The sequence below is a fragment of the Armigeres subalbatus genome, chromosome 3 (assembly GCF_024139115.2).
Source record: "Armigeres subalbatus isolate Guangzhou_Male chromosome 3, GZ_Asu_2, whole genome shotgun sequence".
Classification (NCBI taxonomy): Eukaryota; Metazoa; Arthropoda; class Insecta; order Diptera; family Culicidae; genus Armigeres; species Armigeres subalbatus.
The window spans coordinates 108,254,984-108,277,803 of NC_085141.1; the positions used below are offsets into that span (position 1 = coordinate 108,254,984).

A 22,820-nucleotide genomic window follows, 5' to 3' on the forward strand; every position below is an offset into this window, starting at 1 on the left:
ACTCGTGAATATTAAACAAGATTCATGCAGTGGGTGAACTTTCCAGTACTAGACTGGTTCAAACTTATCTAATAATACGGATAATTTATGCTGAAGGAAATACGAAAACATTTAAAAACGGACATGCTCGTTACACAGTACCCCAAGATTTTTTCAAAACCTTTATTGGAGAAACTTCAAGCCCAAAGTTCATCTCTTTCCGAAGGAACTCTTAGAGGAATTTCCAACAAAATCTGATTTTTTCCAGAAATTCCTTCGAAAATTATTTTAGGAAATCCTACAAAAAATTCTTTACAAACTCCTGCCGGATTTCCATTGAAAATTGTTTCGAAATTTCCACCAAAGCTTTCATTTGAAAGAGCTCGTCTTCGTCATTCAATTTTGAAGAAAAATATTCAATTTAGCGACTGTGATTATAAAAAAAATACGGATAATCAGTTTTTTTTTCAGAATGATTTTTGGGAATATTAATAAACTTGAGGAAAAATGTTCAATTTGGTGGATCAGTGATTATAGAGTTTACAGTAGCCATCGAGCAAGTAAGTACAGTGCGTGTTTTAGTCGTCGCGAAAATGAAAAAAATATCTATTTGGTGTTCAGTGGCTCATGCGCATGTATTGTGCTTTGATCCGGTCGAAACAGACGCTATCTTCAATAGTTTGCAGTACCCAACAAGCAAGTAAGTACAGTGTTTTAGTCGTCACGAAGTAGTTAAGATATCGAATCAGTCTTCGGGAAAATACGTTAGGCACGCGTTGCTTTCCGTCTTTGTATCATCATGAATATGGCGTCGTTCAAAAGATATAATTAGTCGCCTAGCAAGGCGATTTCCTTCCCATCTAACATACTATTCCTCTCCAGTGCACTCATGGAGATGCAGAGGATTCCACGGTCTCTTGTAGCAAAGAGTGTCGAAGTAATTATCCTCCCCTTATCCCAATTGACTGTGAGGATGTGGCCAGCATCATTATTGATCTTGAATTAAAGAAACTCCGAAGCATGTACAGTGAGAATAGCTTTCGAATCTCGAGAAAACTGTTCAATTGGTGAGCTGTGCATATTTGTTGTTTCTCGGCCAATCAGGACTAGCAACTACGATGTGTATAGTCAATCAAGCTTAGCTAATTTGGTGGGTCAGTGGTTATAAAAATTGGCGGAAAAACATTTTTTTTTTTTCATAATAATTTTGTCGTTTATAATTCAATTTGAGGGAAAACATTCAATTTGTTGGCCAAGTGCCCCAATCCAACTTAACAAGTGTCCACAACGAATTATCGGTAGGTTCTTGGAAATATCTTCTGGGAACACACCCACCCATTGAAGTACTTCTGGAGAACTCGACAATATGTTTACTGCCGGACCGGAATTAAAACTGAAACTTCCGAAAGAGTTCCTGTAGAAATTTCAAATTGAATTCCTTAAAAGCTTCCTGTTTGCGCATTTATTCAGAAATTCCAATAGGAATTTATTCGAGAATTTTATTGGGAATGTGCATTGCTGCTATATAGGGTAAATCACTACTTGGGCCTATGGACCCCATTCCCGGCTCACTGCACAGAAAGCTAATGATTTATACTGTTTAGTAGCCGTAGGTTTATGATTGATCATTTTAAAAAAGTCTCCTATTTATCTCGCACAATACTCAATATTTTTCAACTATTTATTTCACTCCTAATCGATCCAATTATAGAAAATAAAAATGTAGATTTCAAACTTTTGCTCTTCGTTGCAACACCACTGAGCCGGAGTGATTCTTTCCACTTTTACAAAACGGTATCATCAAATAAACACCTACCTGAAAATCGTCACAGTGCTCGATACAACCATTGCTTCAGGCTGTTTATCACCACACAATAATGCTAAACTCACGCACTTCAATCTTTTGTAATTGTTCGTATCACTAGATTTTATATAAACATATTGGAATACATTTAAAATGTATCCTCAAACCGAACAAAAATCACCTCGGCCCAAGAACTTCTAGCTGTACAGTGCTGCCAAAAGGCCATAAGTCTTATTTTAGTATGAAAATAATCCTTCATCGTTAATGGGGAAAACTGACTAATACGTTGACTATCATGTTAATTATAATTCTCTCGATTTCAAAAGGTAAAAAATATTGTTTTTAAGTGTTTGGAAGGAATTTTGATGAGTGAATATATTTTCTCAATCAAATAAAAATTATTATGAATAATACCATCTGGCATCTTGTTGTCGTGGAACGTGCATATTTTTGTTTACGTCGCATTTTCTACCGTCCCGAGAGAGAGAATGAGAGTAAGATGTTGAGAGATTGAGTAAAATATTGCGTATGCCGAGGAGATTTGGGGTATGCCGGATAAGCAATTGCCTATGACTGAATTGAGTGCTGCACCATGTTAATTTAAATCAAATAAAAGCTTTTTCAGGCGGTGTTTAGCAAGAATAACTATTTTTGAAGCAGAGGTGAACCCCATCGCAATATTACACGGCCCACAAAATTCAGAAAAGTTGCCCCTAGTAATAAATATCAATTAAATAATGCAGTCGTGCGCATGTTAGGCCGGGAACGGGGTGAGAAACCCTAATTGGTTTTCGCCCCAATTAACGCACCCCCAACTAAAAAGCGCGCTAGCAAAGAAACAATCAGCGAACGTTCACTGTAGTTATTGTTACTTCACGATATCACTTTCTGAAATTTTCTGTAAATGATTAAACGTAGGTATTTGGTTTTTCTGGTGATATTTAAGTGGTGATCAAGTGCATTTAGTGGTTTACTTTTTTAATATGTCGTGTCTTACACAACAAAGAGGAAAAACAGTCGATCCAAAAGGGTAAGTAAAAGTTTATTCGTGTGCTGTTTCATTCGGCAATGCAATAATGGCAAGGATTTCGCAGGTGCGCATTTGTTTCCATTGATAATTCCGCAAATATTTCTACTTCTTCTACACAAACAACTTATTCAATAGGAAGCCTGGAATTTAAATTATGTGTTTGGATCTTAATTATGTTCATATGTGGTGTATGTTTGCTGCATTACGAATATTTTGTTATGGTTGATAGTAAAAGTCACATTCTGCCGGGTATACCCCGTTAGGCATAAGTACGTAAGGCATAAGGACGATAGGCATAATGGACGTCAGGCATAACGGACGTTAGGCATAATGTACGTTAGGCATAATATACGTTAGGCATAAAATGACCCAAAGAACAGCCCATGACATAAAGAATGCAGAATTATGCCAAACGTCCATTATGCCTAACGTACATCATGCCTATCGTCCGTTATGCCTAACGTCCTTATGCCTAACGTCGTGAACCCCATTCTGCCAATGCCCGAACAGCACACATGTTGTATAGGTTGTATACATAAGTTTTTGCTTGAGTTTTTGTTACACATATAATGGGTGGTCACTAAAAAACGGGAACATCAATACCGCAATACGTTTCTATGAGAACATTTCTGTTCACACAGAAATATTTCCTTATGTGAATGAATCCTTAGAATATTCAGAAAATTGTCGCCCACACACTTTTACTCCAACATGTTCAGTTGCTTTTTGACATGCCGTCAAAACAGGAAGTACTACGGCGCACATGTATGTTTCGAAAATGTTTTAAAGGATTTTTGGCCTACTGAGCTCCATTGTATCCAGCTTTTCGCGCATGGTAATGGCGGCTCTGTGGGTTTAAGAGTGTATCCGTCCCTGAACTTCTTTGACATCTGGCTTGGGTTTAACATTCCGTTTTTCTCCTGTTCCAGGATGAGGGGGAAGGGTAATCGAAATGTCAAACCCAAGTCAGATGTCAAAGAGGTACAGGGACGGACACACTTTTAAACCCACAGAGCCGCCATTACCGTGCACGAAAAGCTGAAGACAAAGGTGATTGGAAAGCCAAAGACTCGAAGCAACTCATCAATAGGGTCAGGAGCAGCATCCGGAAATGGCAGCCGTCCGGCGGTCATGTGATACCTGCAAGATTAAACTACGCCGCACGGCGCGATCCACGGACCATATGCTGTTATTCATTAATCTAAATTTAAAGACTAAGGCCAACTCTTTGTATAACGTAGGGGAAATGACGACTTTGTTCTATTATTGTCAGGGGGTTTTCTATAACTAATTGTGCTCAAATTTGTCCTAAACATTCTTTTCATATTAAAGAATATTGTGGTTGCCGGCACTGGTCGGTTGTCGGCACCCCATCATCACTTTTGACAGAAAACAGATGTGGTCATTTTAACATTTACCACGATCTTGTTGTGTCCATTTCCGAAGCATATAGAAGCTTTTGTTTCGTTTTACAGAGAAAACACTTTTTTGTCAAGTGAAAACTCACTCCAAAGTTTATTTTGGTTATTTGCTTAGTGCTATAAATCGTAGTAAAACGATTGAAATGGTGAGCGCATTACGTATTTACAAAGCAAATTTATTCTATTTTGTGATTCAATATTGAATGCCACTGTATCGGTTACAATTCAACTAATATTTTCTTTTTTCAAAAGGGTTACTTATTTCGGTTAGGTAGTGGTCGGATTCAATATTCGCACTGCGGTAAGTGCGGACGTTCGTGATGTCGGAGAAGAATTCACCGTCGATTAGAACGTGGTCGATTTGGTTTTCCGTTTCTTGGTTAGGTGATCTCCATGTGGCCTTGTGGATATTTTTACGGGGAAAGAAGGTGCTTCGGACTACCATTCCGCGGGAGGCTGCGAAGTTTATGCATCGTTGGCCGTTGTCATTCGATACGGTGTGCAGACTATCCGGTCCGATGACCGGTCTATACATTTCCTCTCTTCCTACCTGCGCGTTCATGTCACCGATGACGATTTTAACGTCCCGCAGTGGGCATCCATCGTATGTCTGCTCCATCTGTGCGTAGAACGCTTCTTTCTCGTCGTCGGGTCTCCCTTCGTGTGGGCAGTGCACGTTGATGATGCTATAGTTGAAGAAACGGCCTTTAATCCTCAGCTTGCACATCCTTGCGTTGATTGGCTGCCACCCAATCACGCGTTGGCGCATCTTACCCAGCACTATGAAGCCGGTTCCCAGCTCGTTGGTGGTGCCACAGCTTTGGTAGAAGGTAGCCGCTCGATGCCCGCTTTTCCACACTTTCTGTCCTGTCCAGCAAATCTCCTGCAGCGCCACGACGTCGAAGTTGCGGGAATGTAATTCATCGTAGATCATCCTGTCGCAACCTGCGAAACCTAGCGACTTGCAATTCCATGTTCCAAGCTTCCAATCGTGATCCTGTATTCGTCGCCTAGGTCTTTGCCGATTATATCGAGTCGCATTATCTCTTATATTGTTCGTAATGATTGGTTTTCTAGGCGGCTTATTGGGCCTGCGCAAACCTCCTGTATCGTCGGAGGGCCGTCGTCTCAGGGCTGTTTAGCGTCCCACCTAACACCAGGACTTGGGCTTGTGCGCTTTGAGCGGCACACGGTCGCTTTGGTGGGGCCTACTTGCGGATACATGCAGCTTTTTATAGAGGTTTAACAGGGCCCACTGTCAAACCCCACCACATCCTAGGCAAGCCCCACAACTCGCAGATGGCCTGGGGAGGGATCGTCAAGCCCTTGGACATAGTCCCTGCTGCCCGCATTTCCGAATGAAACAGTTTAATGCCTATATTTCAGTTTAATGCCTAACTGATTTCAAAATCTATTTCAGGCTATAAGCTAAGTTGTTAGCAAAACTAACAATTTTTGAAATCTTTATAAAATGTGTATAATGTACTTAAATGTAATAAATTTCATTGCTATTGACACAATAAATCTTGATCTTTCCAGCCATAACGCTCCCACTTCATAGTTTTTCATTTTGAGTGTTTTTTAAGGTGCCGACAACCGACCACCTTTTTAAAAATGGCTTAAAATCAACGCTTAAATAAATTGTTAATAAAAACTTGCCAGCAGATGAAATAAAACAAATCTCTCCACCTAATAAAATCCAATGAAATAAAACAAATATCTTAGCTTATGCCTACATGCTTCCATTGGTATGCAAATATCACCACATTGTGCAATTGGACTAAAGTTATGGGCCAAAAACAAAAGGGTGCAAATAACCGACCACTTTCTTCTTCTTTTTTCTAACCGCGTAGGATACCATATTTTAGCTAGACCAGATAGTCGTTTACAACTAAATTATTCTTGAAATTATTTTTCCAGATGTTTGTTAAAGAATTCTGAGGAACGCCTTCTCAAATTTCTTCAGGAATCTCCCCGGCAATTGTTACAGAAATTTTTCCCGAATTTTTCCGAAAACTCGCCCAGAAAACCTCATGATTTTTCCTGGAAGTTCCCTAGAAACTCCTCCTTGTGGGAATATCCGAAGGAGTACATAAAAGATTATGAAGATTAATGCATGAAGCATTTCTTGGAGAAATTCGCAAAGAAAATTCTGGTTTGAATCTCGGAAGAAATTTGTATATGAATTATTAAATGAATTTCGTGTGGATTTCCCGATGGAGTTACATGGCAAATTTTCGAAGAAATTCCTAAAAGAGTTTCTGTGGAAATTCTAGAAGTAGACCTATTAATTAAGTTCATAAAAAATTTCAATAAAAGATTGTCGAGTTTCCAAACAATTTTTAAATGAAATACTGAAATATTTTCAGACCGAAATATTCTAGTACGTACTGCGAAAAGAACTCCAAAATCTTTCTCACTTAATGGTTACCCGAGTAGATAGCTCAATAATATCACATGTTGATTAGATAACAAAACGAGATATGGACATGATTGATATAAGAGATAAAAGATCAGTCGACAGTATCAATATTTTGCACTGAAATATCATAAAGAGATCAAGTTATGTTATTTGTAAGAAGTGATCAATATAATGTGCCATTAGTTTGTTCTTATCCATAGCATATCTTGATATTTAAATGATACTAGCTTTATGTACCCGGCCTTGCTCGGAATTGCCAGTTTGGTTCGCAGATTTTTTTACAATCGGAAAATGATAAAACCAATTGGTCAACAGGGTAATTGTGTTTACTTATTGATACTTCATCATTTGATTAAAAGAAGGCTTTTGGAACCATTGACTGATTTTGAAGAAGGGATCGTGAGTTTGAATAGCCTTATTCCGGGCAAACATCTATTTCTAAAGAAGGAAAAACATCCACCGATGCCTTATTCCGGGTGAACGCATATTTTTAATGAAGGGATCACACCATCCATTCCATTGACTTATCCCGGGCAAATTCCTACTTTTGAAGAAGCAATCACATCTACTATCCAGAAGAAAACACATCAATCATTGCTTTTCACTGGGCAAACCATTATTCCGATAAAGGGTAACAATAATCATTGTTTTATACCCAGCAAATGCTTGCTTTATATGCATGATTTTTCTGATGCTGTTCATAATTATCCCAAATGCCCTTCATGTCGAATGACCTTTGGCCGAATAGTGTTATGTTAATTTTCATATGTCATTTTCAGCAAAATCTCAAATTCTGGGATATGTATATCGGGAAGTATTATTTTCGGGAAATATCATTTTCCTTAAAGTCATTTTTGGGGAATTGTTATTGTCGAGGATTTTCCAATTTTAAGGAGTTCGGGCAATTTGTTTTCGCAGCATTGTACAATGTCAAAGAACATCGGATGAACTAAATAAGAGGGATTTTTAATTAATTCGTTTTCTAAACAATACCAAACCCCAATAACCTCCTGCATTCCTCCTAGCCTCTCTTTAATAGCTTCCTTTGGGTAGAGATTACGTGCTTACAAATTTGGTTTGAATTGACCCATGCGATAAAAAGGTATGCTAAACTTCAATAAATATATCCTCTCTCTCATTCAGCTATGACACTCCTACCCGGTCTGATGTAGTCTTCTTTAGACAGAGAATATGGGTTCAGATGTTATGCTGAATTAGACGATAACTAAACAATACCCCTCTCTCACACCCTCCCTCTTTTAAAATGATCTACCCACATCCACTAAAATCGCTTCCTTAGGACAGAAAATATTTGGTACAAATTTGGTTCAAATCGGTCATAGGGTTCGAGACTTACACTGAATTGATCGATAACTAAGCAATACCGTTCTCCCACACCCTCCCCCTTTTCCAAAGAGCATCCCTAACCCCCATATAGTCGTCTCCTTAAGATAACGAATTTGTGTTCCAAATTTGGTTGAAATCGGCCAAGAGGTTCAGAAGTTACACAGAGCTGATAGATAATCAAGCAATACCCCTCCCTCCACACCCTCTTCCTTTTCCAAAGATTATCCCTAACACCTCTATCGTCGTCTCCTTAAGATAAAGAATGTTTGCTCCAAATTTGGTTGAAATCGGGCAAGGGATTCAAGACTTACATTGAGTTGATCGATAACTAAGCAATACCCCTCCCCCCACACTTACTTACTTACTTACGGATCCTGTACACCTCCGGTGGTGCAAAGGGCCGACTTGAAAGATCTCCATCCTGAGCGTTGCCCGGCTATCGCTTTAACCTGTTGCCAGGTTAGATTTCGGTCGACTTCTTTTATTTCTTTATTGAGGCTTCGCCGCCATGAGCCTCTGGGTCTGCCTCTGCTGCGATGTCCCGCTGGGTTCCAGTCTAATGCTTGTTTACAGATTTCGTTTCCGCCCCTACGTAGAGTGTGGCCGACCCAGCCCCACTTCTGATCCCGAATTTCTGTTGCTATCGGCCTCTGGTAACAACGACGATGGAGCTCGTTGTTCGAGATCCAGTTGTGAGGCCACCAGGCCTGAATTATAAACCGCAGGCATCTGTTAATGAACACCTGCAGCCGTTGAGTGTTCTCCACTGATACACACCATGTTTCGCTAGCGTCCCCTCACACCCTCCCCTTTTTTTCCAAAGAGCATGCCTAACCCCCTATCGTCGTCGCCTTAAGATAAAGAATGTGTGTTCCAAATTTGGTTGAAATCGGCCAAGGGGTTCAAGACTTACACTGTGTTGATAGATAACTAAGCAATACCCCTCCCCCTCACATCCTCCTTCTTTTCCAAAGAGCATTCATAATCCCCATATAGTCGTCTCCTTAAGATAACAAATTTGGTTGAAATCGGCCAAGGGGTTCAGAAGTTACACTGAGTTGATAGACAAACTAAGCAATACCCCTCCCCCACACTCTCCCCCTTTTCCAAAGAGCATGCCTAACCCCCCTATCGTCGTCTCCTTAAGATAAAGAATGTGTGTTCCAAATTTGGTTGAAATCGGTCAATGGGTTCAGAAGTTATGCTGGAACATACATACAAACATACAAACATTGAGTTTTATATATATAGATAGATAGATAGATAGATTTCGATGCAAAATTTTGATATTGTTGCCTGTTCTTTTATCTTTTTTATCAATCAAGTCCATATCATGTTATGATATTCTGTCCATGGCTTCTGCCCGGGTAGTAATCTCTGCTAGAAATCTCAGTTTTTGATTTTTTTTAGAATACCAAGAAGCCCAGCGTGTTTACCGACAATTCAAAATTTTCTAAAACTAATGGCAAAATCCCTCATATTTCAGAAAGTATTCTTTTTATAATCCTTTCAAAAATTTTAATAATCTTTTAGAAAGCAAGATATTGTACGCCTGTACGTACGTACGTACTGTACGTACGCCTGTACGTACGTACGTACTGTACGTACGCCTGTACGTTGTGTTTCAATTATTGTATTCAATCAGCATTAAATCAGCATGCATTCATTGTTCCTACTCCAACTTCCTTTTTTTTTCTTTTTTTTTTTAACTAATTTTATTTGCTAATTATCTAATACATGCATTCATCTTTTAGACTAGGTGTTCCGTGTTAACACTATCATCCTTATTTGCTATGTTATATTTTTAGTTATTATTAATTCATTTCAATTGCCTCTGGCAGTTAGAATTTTCCCTCTGGTTGAATTGAACCATGTAGGAATTACAATGTTTTCAACTTAAACTAATCTTAACCTATTTTATACTAAGGGTACAAGGAGTTAATCGTTGCAATAGAAGATTGCAACGATTTTTGTCTAAAATTGGAAATTATTTTGTTGGACTCCAACTTCCTTAAGCAATGACATCTGGCGCTGATAATCAAATGAGCGTTATATCCTTTCGCGCGTTTATCCGAGCGTTTATTATCGCATGATATAACAATTGCTCAAAATTATAAAACTCGATAAAATAGTTTCAAAGAGAAATCATACATGTGCAATACTATTGCAAAATAGCAAAAAAAATCTAGCTGGGCTAATTTAATCCTAGGTGGAGCTAAAGCCTGTAGTTACGCCAATTGTCTAGACTTTACTGGATGTGAAAATAAATGCTGCATCATAATTGTAAAGAAGAATATTGTCATATAAACTTGGATGAAAATATGTATTTCCTACAGGAGCTAGATTAGTCTAGACTTAACAGTAGAAAATGCCATCGACGTGGTAAAAAAAATTCGGCGGCGTAGTCAATTTTCATATAGGGCCGCGCCGATTCATTTTTGACGGCAGCGGAGGCGTGAGAAAATCGTCGGCGGCGGCGGCGTGGCGCTGCGGCGCACAGGTCTAATTTTAACCTTACTAATAATTGTCTTGAATCGCAGATCGGATAAATAAAGTAGAAGTCCTAAATAGGTGTAGGTGTTATACGAAGATATTTTATTGAAGTAGTTTAAATTTCGTCTAGTATTTGTGACATCATACTTAAAAGAAAGCATAAATATTGCTATTTTTTGTGTTTTAACATTACTTACAAATTATAGTCGATAGAGTGACATTAACTAACCAACTCTCCCTAATCGGAGAGATTCTGATCTTTAGGGAAAATTGGAATAGGAGCCAAACCGCACCAAGCGGTTTTATGACGGACTTGTGATATTTTGTTCGTACAAGGACAACGGAAATTGTTTCATATCAATTCATGCGTACATTTGTTGTAGGATATCCTCAGTTATGGGGTTGAGTGATATCCGACACGATTTGCGATCAATTAAATCTGTTAAACGAAAACATAGGCAGAAAAATTAGTAATTTTTTGTTGGCGCTTGGTGTGATTTGGCTGAACGCCAGCCTAAATATTGTTGTGGATCAAAATTCACGGTGTTAGTGATTATCGTTTTTGAGACCTGTATTCTCAACCGGTTTACCATATTACCTCAGACAAACTGTGGTATTATTTTCAAATTATAAATCATAAAGGAAGCAGAGTTGTACACTCAGAAATGCTTAAAATTTCGCTTTCAATTCGGTGAGAACCATGATACCGAAATTCGATTTGCCGAATTCATTCATGATACTTTGAATTAACGCTGCGCACGTGTCAGTTCAACGCCCGCTCTATATTTCTTGTTACCAGTGCAATCGCCAGTGGCATACTTGTATTTGCTTAGTCTCATTCGTTGAAATCAAGGGTCACATTTGCAATTGTATATTGTGTTTGAACTTAAAACTACCGCCTTGACAACGGAACCTATTTTGCGCTAGAAACTACAATAAATTAGCTGCCTAATTCACAACTATTTAAACCTAGGCGATGAGGGTTGACAGTGCACGTACGAAAGGTCCTATTTGGCATAATGTAAATGGGTGGCAACTTGGCTGGTGGTGCTGACTGGCAGGCTGATTGATGTGCGCTTATATGTAAATGTGAATGAAATTCCATCGATAGGTGACACTGAAAATGCAAATCATATGCGACATATACGTCTATAGACCGACGGATGATCCCGGCTCTTGGATTAGGAGTCTTTCACTTTGTCTTGTTGCTTCTTAGCGTTTTTTACGTAGGCTTTCACGTAGAAATCAGCGAACAGCGTGAACATGAACAGATTCTGAGTGAATCCAATGAACAGGAATACCGCTGGGTAATTGCAATAACCGAATATCAGCGGCAGTCCGAAGTGAGCCATCAGAATCATAAACTGGATCTGAAAATAGAAACATAATAATAGGGTTCATAAGTTTTTAGAAGTACATATTTTCAGAAATCGATTGAATATTCGAAGCAAAGTAGAAATCAAATCAAATTGAACTCTTCAAATGAGAGATTGTTTTCAATGTTTCGTAGTTGAGGATGCATTATAGTGCATAATTATGATAAGGTAAGAAAATAGAGCACAGTAGATTTATAATATCTATGAAAAAAATAACACACCGAGCTGGAAAATCCGAAAAGGATTCCCCTCGCGGCGTGTTTATTTGGGGGAAGAAATATTATTCGAAACATTGTTTTGCCAAATGTAACATGCAACGGGACCTTTCCTAACCTAGCGGTACAATAATACGTCTGCTATAGGCTACAAAACAAAACCGTGTTGAAGGTGGAAAGGATATTCTGGAAATATTCTAGGAAATTCTCGGGATGAAAGTGTCGATGTTTTTGGATTAAGCCTACTTTTAAACATCTGTTCTACTGAACAATTTCAATAAAAGAACATCTTCAAAATAAGTTTAAAACATTGACTTTTCCTTACTTGCTAAATAAATCTAAAGAGCCAATTAGCAATTTTCGGTTCTTCAAAGTAAATTAACAACAATGACTAGCCGAAAACTTTATGAGAAAATGTCAGGGCGACAAATCATGACGTGGCAACATATTACATAGGTAATCTCGCATCCCTCAGACCGGTTTCCAAATACCAATGTATGCCGCAGAGAGGCTTCTCCCATAAACGGTAGACTAACTAACGATACCCACCAGTTGAATTTGCGTGATGTGCTTTTTCCACCAGAGGGAGTTCCGGAGCTCCGGCCTGAACGAGGTCAGGAAGTAGTAGAAGTACATGATGACATGCACGAAACTGTTGATCAGCCCAAGCAGCGTGGCGTGGCTCCCTAAAAATGAAAAAAAAAAACGAATTTAAAGGTAGAACGATGGAAGGTGATTTGTAATATGTGACGAGGGGTGATGTCATCTAGGTGGCACAAACGACTAAAGATGTGGCCCACGTTGAGATAAGTATGCGTTTATACTTCGCAGACATACTAATGAGCTTTAGATTTAACCGACGAATAATCTCCGTGGACCGTGAGTTGTGAAAATAAAAAGGTAAATTTTGGAAGCTGTTTTTTTCAGTTTAGAAGATTAATCACTTTTAAGCAGAATATTCGCTCCTTGAAAACAATTTAGTATGCCTCGTTGCCTTGTTGGAAAGTATCGCTTTTGTTCGGAATTTGAATTAAAGTGTGAAAAAAATAGATAAATTTAGGCAGAATAAAATCATTCAATATTGAAAGTTACAATCAATAAATCAAGCGCTTATATAAAAGTTTAATTTTTTCGCTAGGTGATGGAAACTAATGATCTATTAAAATATTTTAATTCATGTGCCATAAAGAATATCAATCGAAACGGTAGAATGTGTTCACTTGCCATTAGATGAGTTAATACGTACTATTCCAATAAATTCCACTACTTCGTAACATTAACAAATACGTAACATTTACTGATCACGTTGTAAAAGTTTTAAACTGGTAGAGTAATAGCCTATTCAGATTGGGCTATTTATGACTTTGTAAAGTGAGAGGGTATCCAATTATTACGAGGTGTTCAGACTGCAGCAAGATAATATATCTTGACGTTTCCATGTTTCCTCATTTGCACGCTAATACAGGGCTGAATTCAAGGAGAGTTTAAAAATTTAATTTACGAAATCAACCATTTGTGTGGCGACAATCGAACATTTTTTTCTGAACAAAGTTTCTACGAAAAAAAATATAAAAAAAATATGAAAAGGGATTTTCGAAGAATATTTGAAGCTCTCATTAAGGATAATGAGCGAAGCTACATTCATTAGTTGGGTGCGCCATTCTTCGGGGAATCAGACTATTCCTCAATTTATTTTTACGTTTAAAAAGTATTTTGATTCTGTACTATGATCGAACGGAGATTTGATAGAAAAATTTAGATACTTTTGGGAATTCTCACAAATAAATAAAAAAAGGACAATTGGACCAATTTTCAAGAAATATTATCGTACTAAAATGTATTTCCACCAGTATCTCCATGTATGAAGGGCAACTCAGCAATTTAATTTTTTTTTCAAAAATGGAAACTGAACTGTTGCGTTCTACTCGACAATCAATGATACAGCTTCTAACAAAAACGAATCGTGTGAATGTGATATAATTTAAACTGGATTTTGGATGAATTAATGCATAACAAATCCATGTTTTATTTAAGGTTATTCTACTTTATATATATATCCCATTCAAATCGTACAGTTGTCCCACGTGAAAAATGTTGAAATCCAAAGTATATTAAGCCATTCAAGGAGCAGAATTGAAACAATTTATGAAATCATGTTTATTCATCAAATATATTCGTTTTACAACCATTCCTACCTTTTACATTGTCTTCCGCATTGGCCCTTGAAATTTGAAAATTTATTCGATTTGTTCTATTAAATCTAGGTTTAAGTTAAATACTTCATGTTAATTCTAGAGAGCATCTGTTTTTTAAACAATTCATGTTGAATAAGTGGAGAATAAATAATTATCATCAATATTTTTCAGCATATAAAATGCTTTCCACAAAACCATCACAATCCGAGTAAGTTATTCTTCAGCGCTCAGAAGATTTCCATCTAACATGCATTCGACCCTGCTGCGACAGAAAGAGCATGATTGTCAACTACGAAACGAAATGTAAACAGAGAGAATTTTCTCTCTGGCAAAGAGAGCGTGACGCTTGTCAGTTTTGTTTTGTTGAATTTCTCCCTGCATCCCAGTTAGAAAGAAAGCTCTCTCGTAATAATTGTTCGTAATAAATTCTTCATGACTCTTTTAAGCGGGTATCTTTTGACAGCGCAAAATGTATGGAATATTACGTAAATAATGACATCATAAAGCGTATTTACCCTGAAACGCCAATTATTATGTCAATAATGGCGTAATCTGAATAGGCTATAAAATGAACTAGAACTAAATTGTCCAATGGTTAGTAATTGAGCTTTTCAAAGAACATAATCTTACTTTAAATTGCAAAAAAAAAACAAGTTACACAATTCCATCCCACAGCAGCGCAAGTGGCAAACATTTGCCCTAGGTCATCATTTATTCAATCGGTTCAAGTACAGTGCTGAACACCTTTGGATTGTGTTTGAATATTTAATAAATTTCGCGCTACAATACTGCACCGGCACAAACAAAAACAAACTTTGGTTGATCCCTGATTTCTGCTTTATTTGCCCAGCGAAAGTTCGCTAGAACTATCCGTGGAAGGGACCATGCAATGATAAGAAAAGCCCATTGGGGGAAAGGATTGTTTTGATTTTATATTTTTATTTTTCCTTCTTTTTCGATTTCGGCTTCATTGCATGAGAAGTTTATGGCAATATCCCCAGTTTTAATACTGGCACATGGCATTGGATGGGGCGAAACTAGAGACGATAACAGAGCGCCTATTTTCTTTGATATGTGCGACGATATCAATTTTTTACACAGGTAAAGTAACTCGAATAGGACCTCAAGGTCAAGAAAGTCGAATAGATCTGTCTTTATGCTCAAATTCACTATCATTAAAGCATTGTCCATTTAGAATCCGGAATAATAAAATCATCTGTATCTCGGTAACGGATTGACGTCTCAGGCAAATTGGCTATCGAATATCATAATTCTGCCTTTTGGAAATTTGCCACAAGTTTTAGATTTAAAATTCAAAAGGACTCATTATGAAATAAATTTTCATGGTCAATACAAAACATAATATTTTCTTAAGGCACATTTATGAAATCACAATGAAGCATTATGAACCTTTATGCTAGACACTAATAAATCCATAACCCTGCCTTATGAATTACGGAAGTAGCATTTGTAGGCCATAACCACGCCTTATGAATTTCGTAATTTTACGGAAACATCTTAATCAATTCATAATGCAGATTTATGAATTCGTTATAGCATATATTAATCAATTCATAATGCTGCTTTATGAATATCTAAATCGAGTACATTGAAAATTTTCTTGAATAATGAGCACGTGGTAAATGTCAGATATTTAAAAATTTGGTTCATTCATAATTATGCATATACAAGTAATTTCGAATTCGCTTTTCGGTTGTATCGAAGACATCAAGGGGGTATGAATAAATGAGTGGCATCACTTATCTTATTCGAATAGAAAAGGTTCCTTTGCACATGATGCAATTATTATTATACCGTAACACTTATATTATTTACCGTTGACACTTGAGAACACTTAATCTTTTTTCAAGACCCCCTAGATGTTGGATACAGCCGCACGACTTGAAAACTTTGCAATATGTGAGAACATGCGATTCTCTTGATCTAAGCTCCTTCCTTCCGATTAGGGTAACTAAAATGAGCATCATGTCTTTCATAGAATACCTTATGATTTCCTTCAAATCAGTTTTGAACAAAATACTACAAGGTGTCTTATGAAATTCACTACATGCAACTTTAAAAAAACATACGTCCCAATAATGAAATTTAAAGAGCTCAAGATGAAAAGCATAAGAGACTTATGTTTCAACAATTTTCAACAATCTTGTAGATCCATAATGTTTGCCTTATGTATTTCGTACGTTCATTTGCCTGAGTGTACAAATAAGGTTAATATATCAAAACAAGGGTAATTCACTGTACTTTAAGGATAAAATATTGATACAAAATTTGTATTATTTGTTTGTATTACAAATCATTTCATTTTTTTATTAGTGAAAATTCGCACCTTCTTCTTTATTCCTCTCATAAAAAGTTGCACAACTCCGGAGTCAACTTCCTTGGCACATTTGTTCCATATTTTGGTCATCTGAGTCGCGTCCCGAGCTGTTTTTCTACTTTTCTTAAGCCTCCGCTTCATTACTGCCCAAAATGTCTCGATGGGCCGGAACTGCGGATAGTTGGGTGGATTTATGGTTTTATCGATGAAATCTATGTTGTTATCTATCGCGGTACCACTGGATGACTTCCCGGCTGTCATCTGGCAACTCGCCAAAACTTCACAGGACCTTTATGGGCTTTATAGAATGTAGACCGCGGTTTTTAAGACATTCCTCCTTGTACAGCTTCGAGTTCATCGTCTTATTCGTCACAAACACTTAGGTCTTTGCCCAACAGCTGCATATCCCTTGGTAAAATCATCTGTTTTTTTGCAAGTTGTCCAAAAAGCAAACTTAAACTTCGCAGGAACTACTCCTCGCGCCATGTAGAATTTGTGGCTAGGAAGCTGTCCGAAATCCATTTTGACGTAGGTTCCATCGTCGATGAGCAGGATTATCAACATAGGTGTGCAGAATTTTTTCTCTCCTTTCGGCTTCCATCTGGAATAATTTTTGACTCGCTGCACGAAACATCGTGAAATTAATACACAGCAAGTGGGCGCCTGGGTAAACAAACCGCTGTAAAAGAATTCTTGCAGCGGTCACTTTCCTCTTCTAAATGGACATAGCTTTAGATTATACGTGGAAGGTAATCCAAGATCCCCATGGTAGTGACCACATGCCGATAGTCATCACAATCAAAATCAACGATCATTTCGATCTCACGAAAAACATTGACTGGCAATTTGCATCGGCGATAAAACCTGAGCTACTGGCGACGTTTTGTCGAGGGACTATTAAGAGAAACCTCAATAACAACACTCTGGAGAACGGCCCGCAACATGCGGAACCGCATTTCTACCAACGAGAGTGAAGAATATTCCAATCGATGGATATTCAACTTTGCAAAAAAAGGTCTGTCCAAATTCCGTACCAGCTGAACCGCTATCTCGAGAATCAACGCTTGATCCCGGATCTTTGGGTGGACCATTCTCAATGCTGGAGCTTTCTAAGTCTCTTCTTTCATCAAACAATTCTTCTCCGGGATGCGATAACATCAAATTCAATCTTCTTAAAAACCTCCCAGATATCGCAAAAAGACGATTACTTGACCTGTACAACTATTGCATGGAGTACAACATCGTCCCACCTGAATGGTGACAGGTCAAAGTAATAGCTATTCAAAAGCCAGGTGAACCAGCGTCTAATCACAATTCATACCGACCGATTGCCATGCTATCATGCATGAGGAAATTATTGGAAAAATGATCCTTTCAAGAGTCGACCAATGGATTGAACAACATGCATTACTCTCAAATATATTCAGCCTGATTCTCGAAAAGGCAAAGTAACAACTGATTGTCTAGCGTTGATCTCTTCAGATATACAGCTGGCCTATGCGCACAAGGAGCAACTGGCTTTTGTTTTCTTGGATATTAAGGACAATCTGCACAGTAGTGGTTTACCCGTTATTTTAAATAATTTCTTGTACAATTTGTTGTCAGTGAAACATATGAACTTTAATCTCGGCACTCTGACAACTTCCAGAAATAGCTACATGAGCCTTCCCCAAGTTTCATGTTTAGGTCCCTTGCTTTATAATTTCTATGTTAAAGATAGTGACAATTGTTTGGAAGGACAATGCACGCTCAGACAACTTGCAGATGATGCCGTGATCTCCTGAGGTTCATGTGCAAAAGTCCTGCAAAGACCATTGCAAAGTTCCCTAAATAACCTGGTAGCAATTAACTTCGCTTTGGGGATAATTTCCGATCAGCCCGTAGACCATTATTTCATCTTCTCAGATAGTCTTAGTTCTATCGAGGCACTCCGGTTGATGAAACCAGTTAAGTACACTTCTTACTTTCTTGCAACTACGCAACTACAACTTACTTTCAAGAGAGCAGTACGTGATTTGGTCGAAATATCAGTCATGATTACCTTTGCCTGGGTCCCATCCCATTGCCTAATCTATGGCAATGAGAAGGCGGGCTCGCAAGCAACGGTTGGCGCACAGGAAGGTGAATTTTATGATAGACAAATTTCGAACAACGAGTTTTTCCCATTAGTTCGTCAGAGTACTCTTCAAAATTGGCAAATGATTTGGTCACACAATGAACTTAGACGGTGGCTATTTTCCATAGTTTCTGCGCGAGCGTGGTTCAGAGGTGAGGACTTAGGCCAAGGCTTCATTCACACGATGTCGAGGCTTATGTCCAATTAATAGAGGAGAGACGTTCAATATGCGCCCCCTAAGCAAATCTTCGAATTTAACGATGATAATGGTCGAACTTATGTACTTCCAATGTGTTAACCACTAATTTAATTTACCATCTATAATACGGAATAAAAAATTGGACGAAAAACCAATTAGGGTAAATCACTACTTGGGCCTAGGGACCCGGTTCCCGGCTCACTGCACAGAAAACTAATGATTTAAACTGTTTGGAAGTCGTAGGTTTATGGTTGATAATTTTTAAAAAGTCTCCCATTTATTTTTCACAATACTCAATATTTTTCTATCACTTGTTTTACTCCTAATTGATTCAATTGTAGAAAATAAAAATGTAGAATTCAAAATTTCACTCTCCGATGCCACACCACTGAGCCGGAGTGATTCTTTCCACTTTTACAAAACGGTATTATCGAATAAACACCTACCTGAAAATCGTCACAACGCTCGATACAACCATTGCATGAAGCTGTTAATCACCACACCATAATTCTAAACACCCGCACTTCAATTATTCTTATTTGTTCGTTTCACTAGAACTAATTTAAACATACTAGAATACATTTTAAAATGTATTCTCAAACCGAACAAAAATTCACCTCGGCCCAAGAACTTCTAGCCGCACCGTGCTGCCAAAAGGCCAGGATTATAAAAATGATCCTTCATCGTTAATAGGAAAATTGTCTAATATGTTGACGTTATCATGTTATTTATAGTTCTCTCGATTTTAAAAGGTGAAATAAATATTGTTTTAAAGTATTTGGAAGAAATTTGGATGAGTTTATATATCTTCTCAACCAAATAAAATGATTATGAATAATACCACCTGGCATCTTGTTGTCGTGGAACGTGCATATTTTTGTTTACATCGCATTTTCTACCGTCCTGAGAGAGAATGAGAGTAAAATGTTGAGAGATTGAGTGAAATTTTGCTTAGGCCGGGAACTGGTTTTTTGTATGCCGGATTGGGAATCGCTATGACTGAAATGAGTGCTGCACCTCGTTAATTTAAATCAAATAAAAGCTTCTTTGACCGATATTTAGCACGAATAGCTATTTTTTAAGCAGAAGTGAACCCCAATGCAGTATTTTACAGCCCACAAATTACAGTAAAAGTTGTTTCCTGTCATAAATATCAATTAAATAATGCAGTCGTACGCATGTTAGACCGGGAATGGGGTAGGAAACCCTATATACCGAGAAAACGATTTTATTTTGAAGCGCTGCATTTTCGTGCAATTTCAAACCATGCGGGTTGAAACGCGCCACCCCGAAGCTAAAACGCGCCAGCTTAAAAATGTAAACAAACAGCAGTGAACTGACAGAAGAATCAAGTATCAATTTATGAAAAGTCCTATTCTCGTTTCCACTGCAATGAAAGCTTATGAAACGTTAATTTTTTTTTTTTTTTTGCTTTATTTACGTGTGACTAGTTGATGTGTGAATACAAGAGATGTTTATTCTTTAACTTATTTAGTGGGCGCATGTAAGCTTGTGCATTACGGAGCCAAATCACGATTTTCTGTTCACGGTACATGTATCACGCTTCCAAGAAATTCCTGGAATGAGATCTTAAGGTCTACATGAGTAGCCAACGATCTATCGGACTGCTTCGAATGTTATATAAGCCCTTTTTGATACGTAGAATAGAATGTGTTCACATCATAGTTTTTTGATAGTTCAAGAAACCGCTGGATCAAGGCCATAAGGTCTATAGGAGCATCAAAAAATCGATCGGACTGTTTTAAACATGGTACATGCCCTTGTGGACACATAGAATAAAATGCGTACCCAGCATAGGTTCTAGGTCGTCCAAAAAATCCATGGAATCAGGCCTTTGGGTCTACATGCGGAACCAAAGATTTCTTAGATTGTTTCAAATATGGAATATGCCCTTTGTGATACAAAGAATAGAACGCGTTCCAAGCATAGGTTGTTGGTCGTCCAAGAAATTCCTGGAATAAGCCCTTAGGTCTACATGCGTAGCTAATGCTTACATGGATTGTTTCGAATATGCCACCTGCCCTTTGTGATGCATAGAATATAATGCGTTCACAGTATGCGTTCTTGGCCATCCAAGGAATCCGTGGAATCAGGCCTTTAGATCTACATGTGTAACCATAGATCAATTGTATGGATTCAATTATGCTACATGCCCTTTGTGATGCATAGATTAGACCGCGTTCCAAGCATAGATTCTTGGTCGTCCAAGAAATTCCTGGAATAAGGTCTTAGATCTACAGGCGTAACTATAGATCAAATGGATTGTTCCAAAATTGACACATGCCCTTTATGAAACATAGAATAGAACGCGTTTCCAGCATAGGTTTTTAATCGATCGAGAAATACCTGGAATAAAGTCTTATATCTACATGCGTAACCAAAGGTTACTTGGATTGTTTCAAATGAATATAATGTGCTCACAGTATGGGCTCTTGGGCATCCAAGAAATCCCTCGAATCAGGCCTTTCAATCTACATGTGTATTCAAAGATCAATTGGATTAATTCAAATATGCTACATGCCCTTTGTTATGTATAGAATAGTTCCAAGCATAGTTTCTTGGTCGTCCAAGAAATTCCTGGAATAAGGCCTTGAATCTACAAAGGTTACTTGGATTGTTTCAAGTATGGAGCATGCCCTTTGTGATTCATAGAATAGAATGTGTCCAAAGCCATAATTTAAACAGTCCGACTGAACTTTAGTTACGCGTGTGGATCTGAGGACCTAACTCCAGGGATTTCTTGGAAGACCAAAACCTCTGTCGTTGACTTATTCTATTCTACACATCCAAAAAGGCATGTACCGCATTTAAAACAGTCCGATTGATCTTTAGTTACGCGTGTAGATCTGAGGACCTAACTCCAGGGATTTCTTGAATGACCCAGAATCTCTTACGATGGCTCATTCTATTTTACACATCCAAAAGGACATATGCCATAACTGAAACAGTTCGATTGATCTTTGATTACGCGTGTATATCTGAGGACCTTACTCCAGGGATTTCTTGGATGACCAAAAACCTCTGCCGTTCACTTATTCTATTCTCCACATCCAAAAGGTCATGTACCACATTTCAAACAGTCCGATACATATTTAGTGTCGCGTGTCGATCTCAAGGCCTAACTCCAGGAATTTCTTGAATGACCCAGAATCTCTTACGTTGGCTCATTATATTTTACACATCCAGAAGGACATGTGCCATAATTGAAACAGTCCGATTGATCTTCAACTACGCTTGTAGATCTTTAGCCCTTATTCCAGGGATTTCTTGGATGTCAAAAAATCTATGCTGAAAAAACTCTATTCTGAGTAGTCTCCATACTATTGACTACTCTCCCTTCGTCTCTCTTCTCGCTTTTTTTTTCTTTATTCAGCAATTTCACACCTTGTACTTTGCACCTCTCACGTCTCGTTTCTCACTACTCACATCCCATTTATCAATTGTCATATTCCTCTTTATGTTTTTTACTGCTCATTGCTCACACAAAGTATCTTCCTTATTACTTCTCACCTCACTACTTGCTTCTCGCTTTTCACTGATCACATCTTATTTCGCACTTCTTACTGCTTGCCTATCGCCTATCTTCTCACTTCTCAATACTCATTCTTTTTTCTCGCTTCTCCTGTCTCACTCCTCAGTTTTCATATCCCAAATCTCAGCTTACAATTCACGATTGATTATAAAACTATTAAGGGCTTTTTAGTGGAATTCTCAATTCCTACTTCCCAATTGTTGTTTCTCACTTCTCACTTCTCATCACTCATAACTTTTCACTCATCACTTTTCACTTTTATTTTCTCACTTTTCAATTCTTACTTTTTTACTTTTTATTTGATAATTATTTAAAAATAAATTATTATTGGC

At 37.8% G+C, this 22,820-nt stretch overlaps 1 protein-coding gene across 1 annotated transcript in view; it reads right to left on the reverse strand.

Moving 5' to 3' along the window:
• Positions 1-10,571: 10,571 nt before the first annotated feature.
• LOC134219346 (elongation of very long chain fatty acids protein 7-like) overlaps positions 10,572-22,820 on the reverse strand; it is a 28,755-nt gene continuing 16,506 nt past the window's right edge. The window contains exons 4-5 of the mRNA XM_062698065.1: positions 12,637-12,773; positions 10,572-11,866 (exon numbers count right to left, since the gene is read on the reverse strand). Coding sequence (XP_062554049.1) covers positions 11,678-11,866; positions 12,637-12,773 — 326 coding nt within the window. The 3' untranslated portion in view covers positions 10,572-11,677. The remainder of the gene's footprint in view (positions 11,867-12,636; positions 12,774-22,820) is intronic.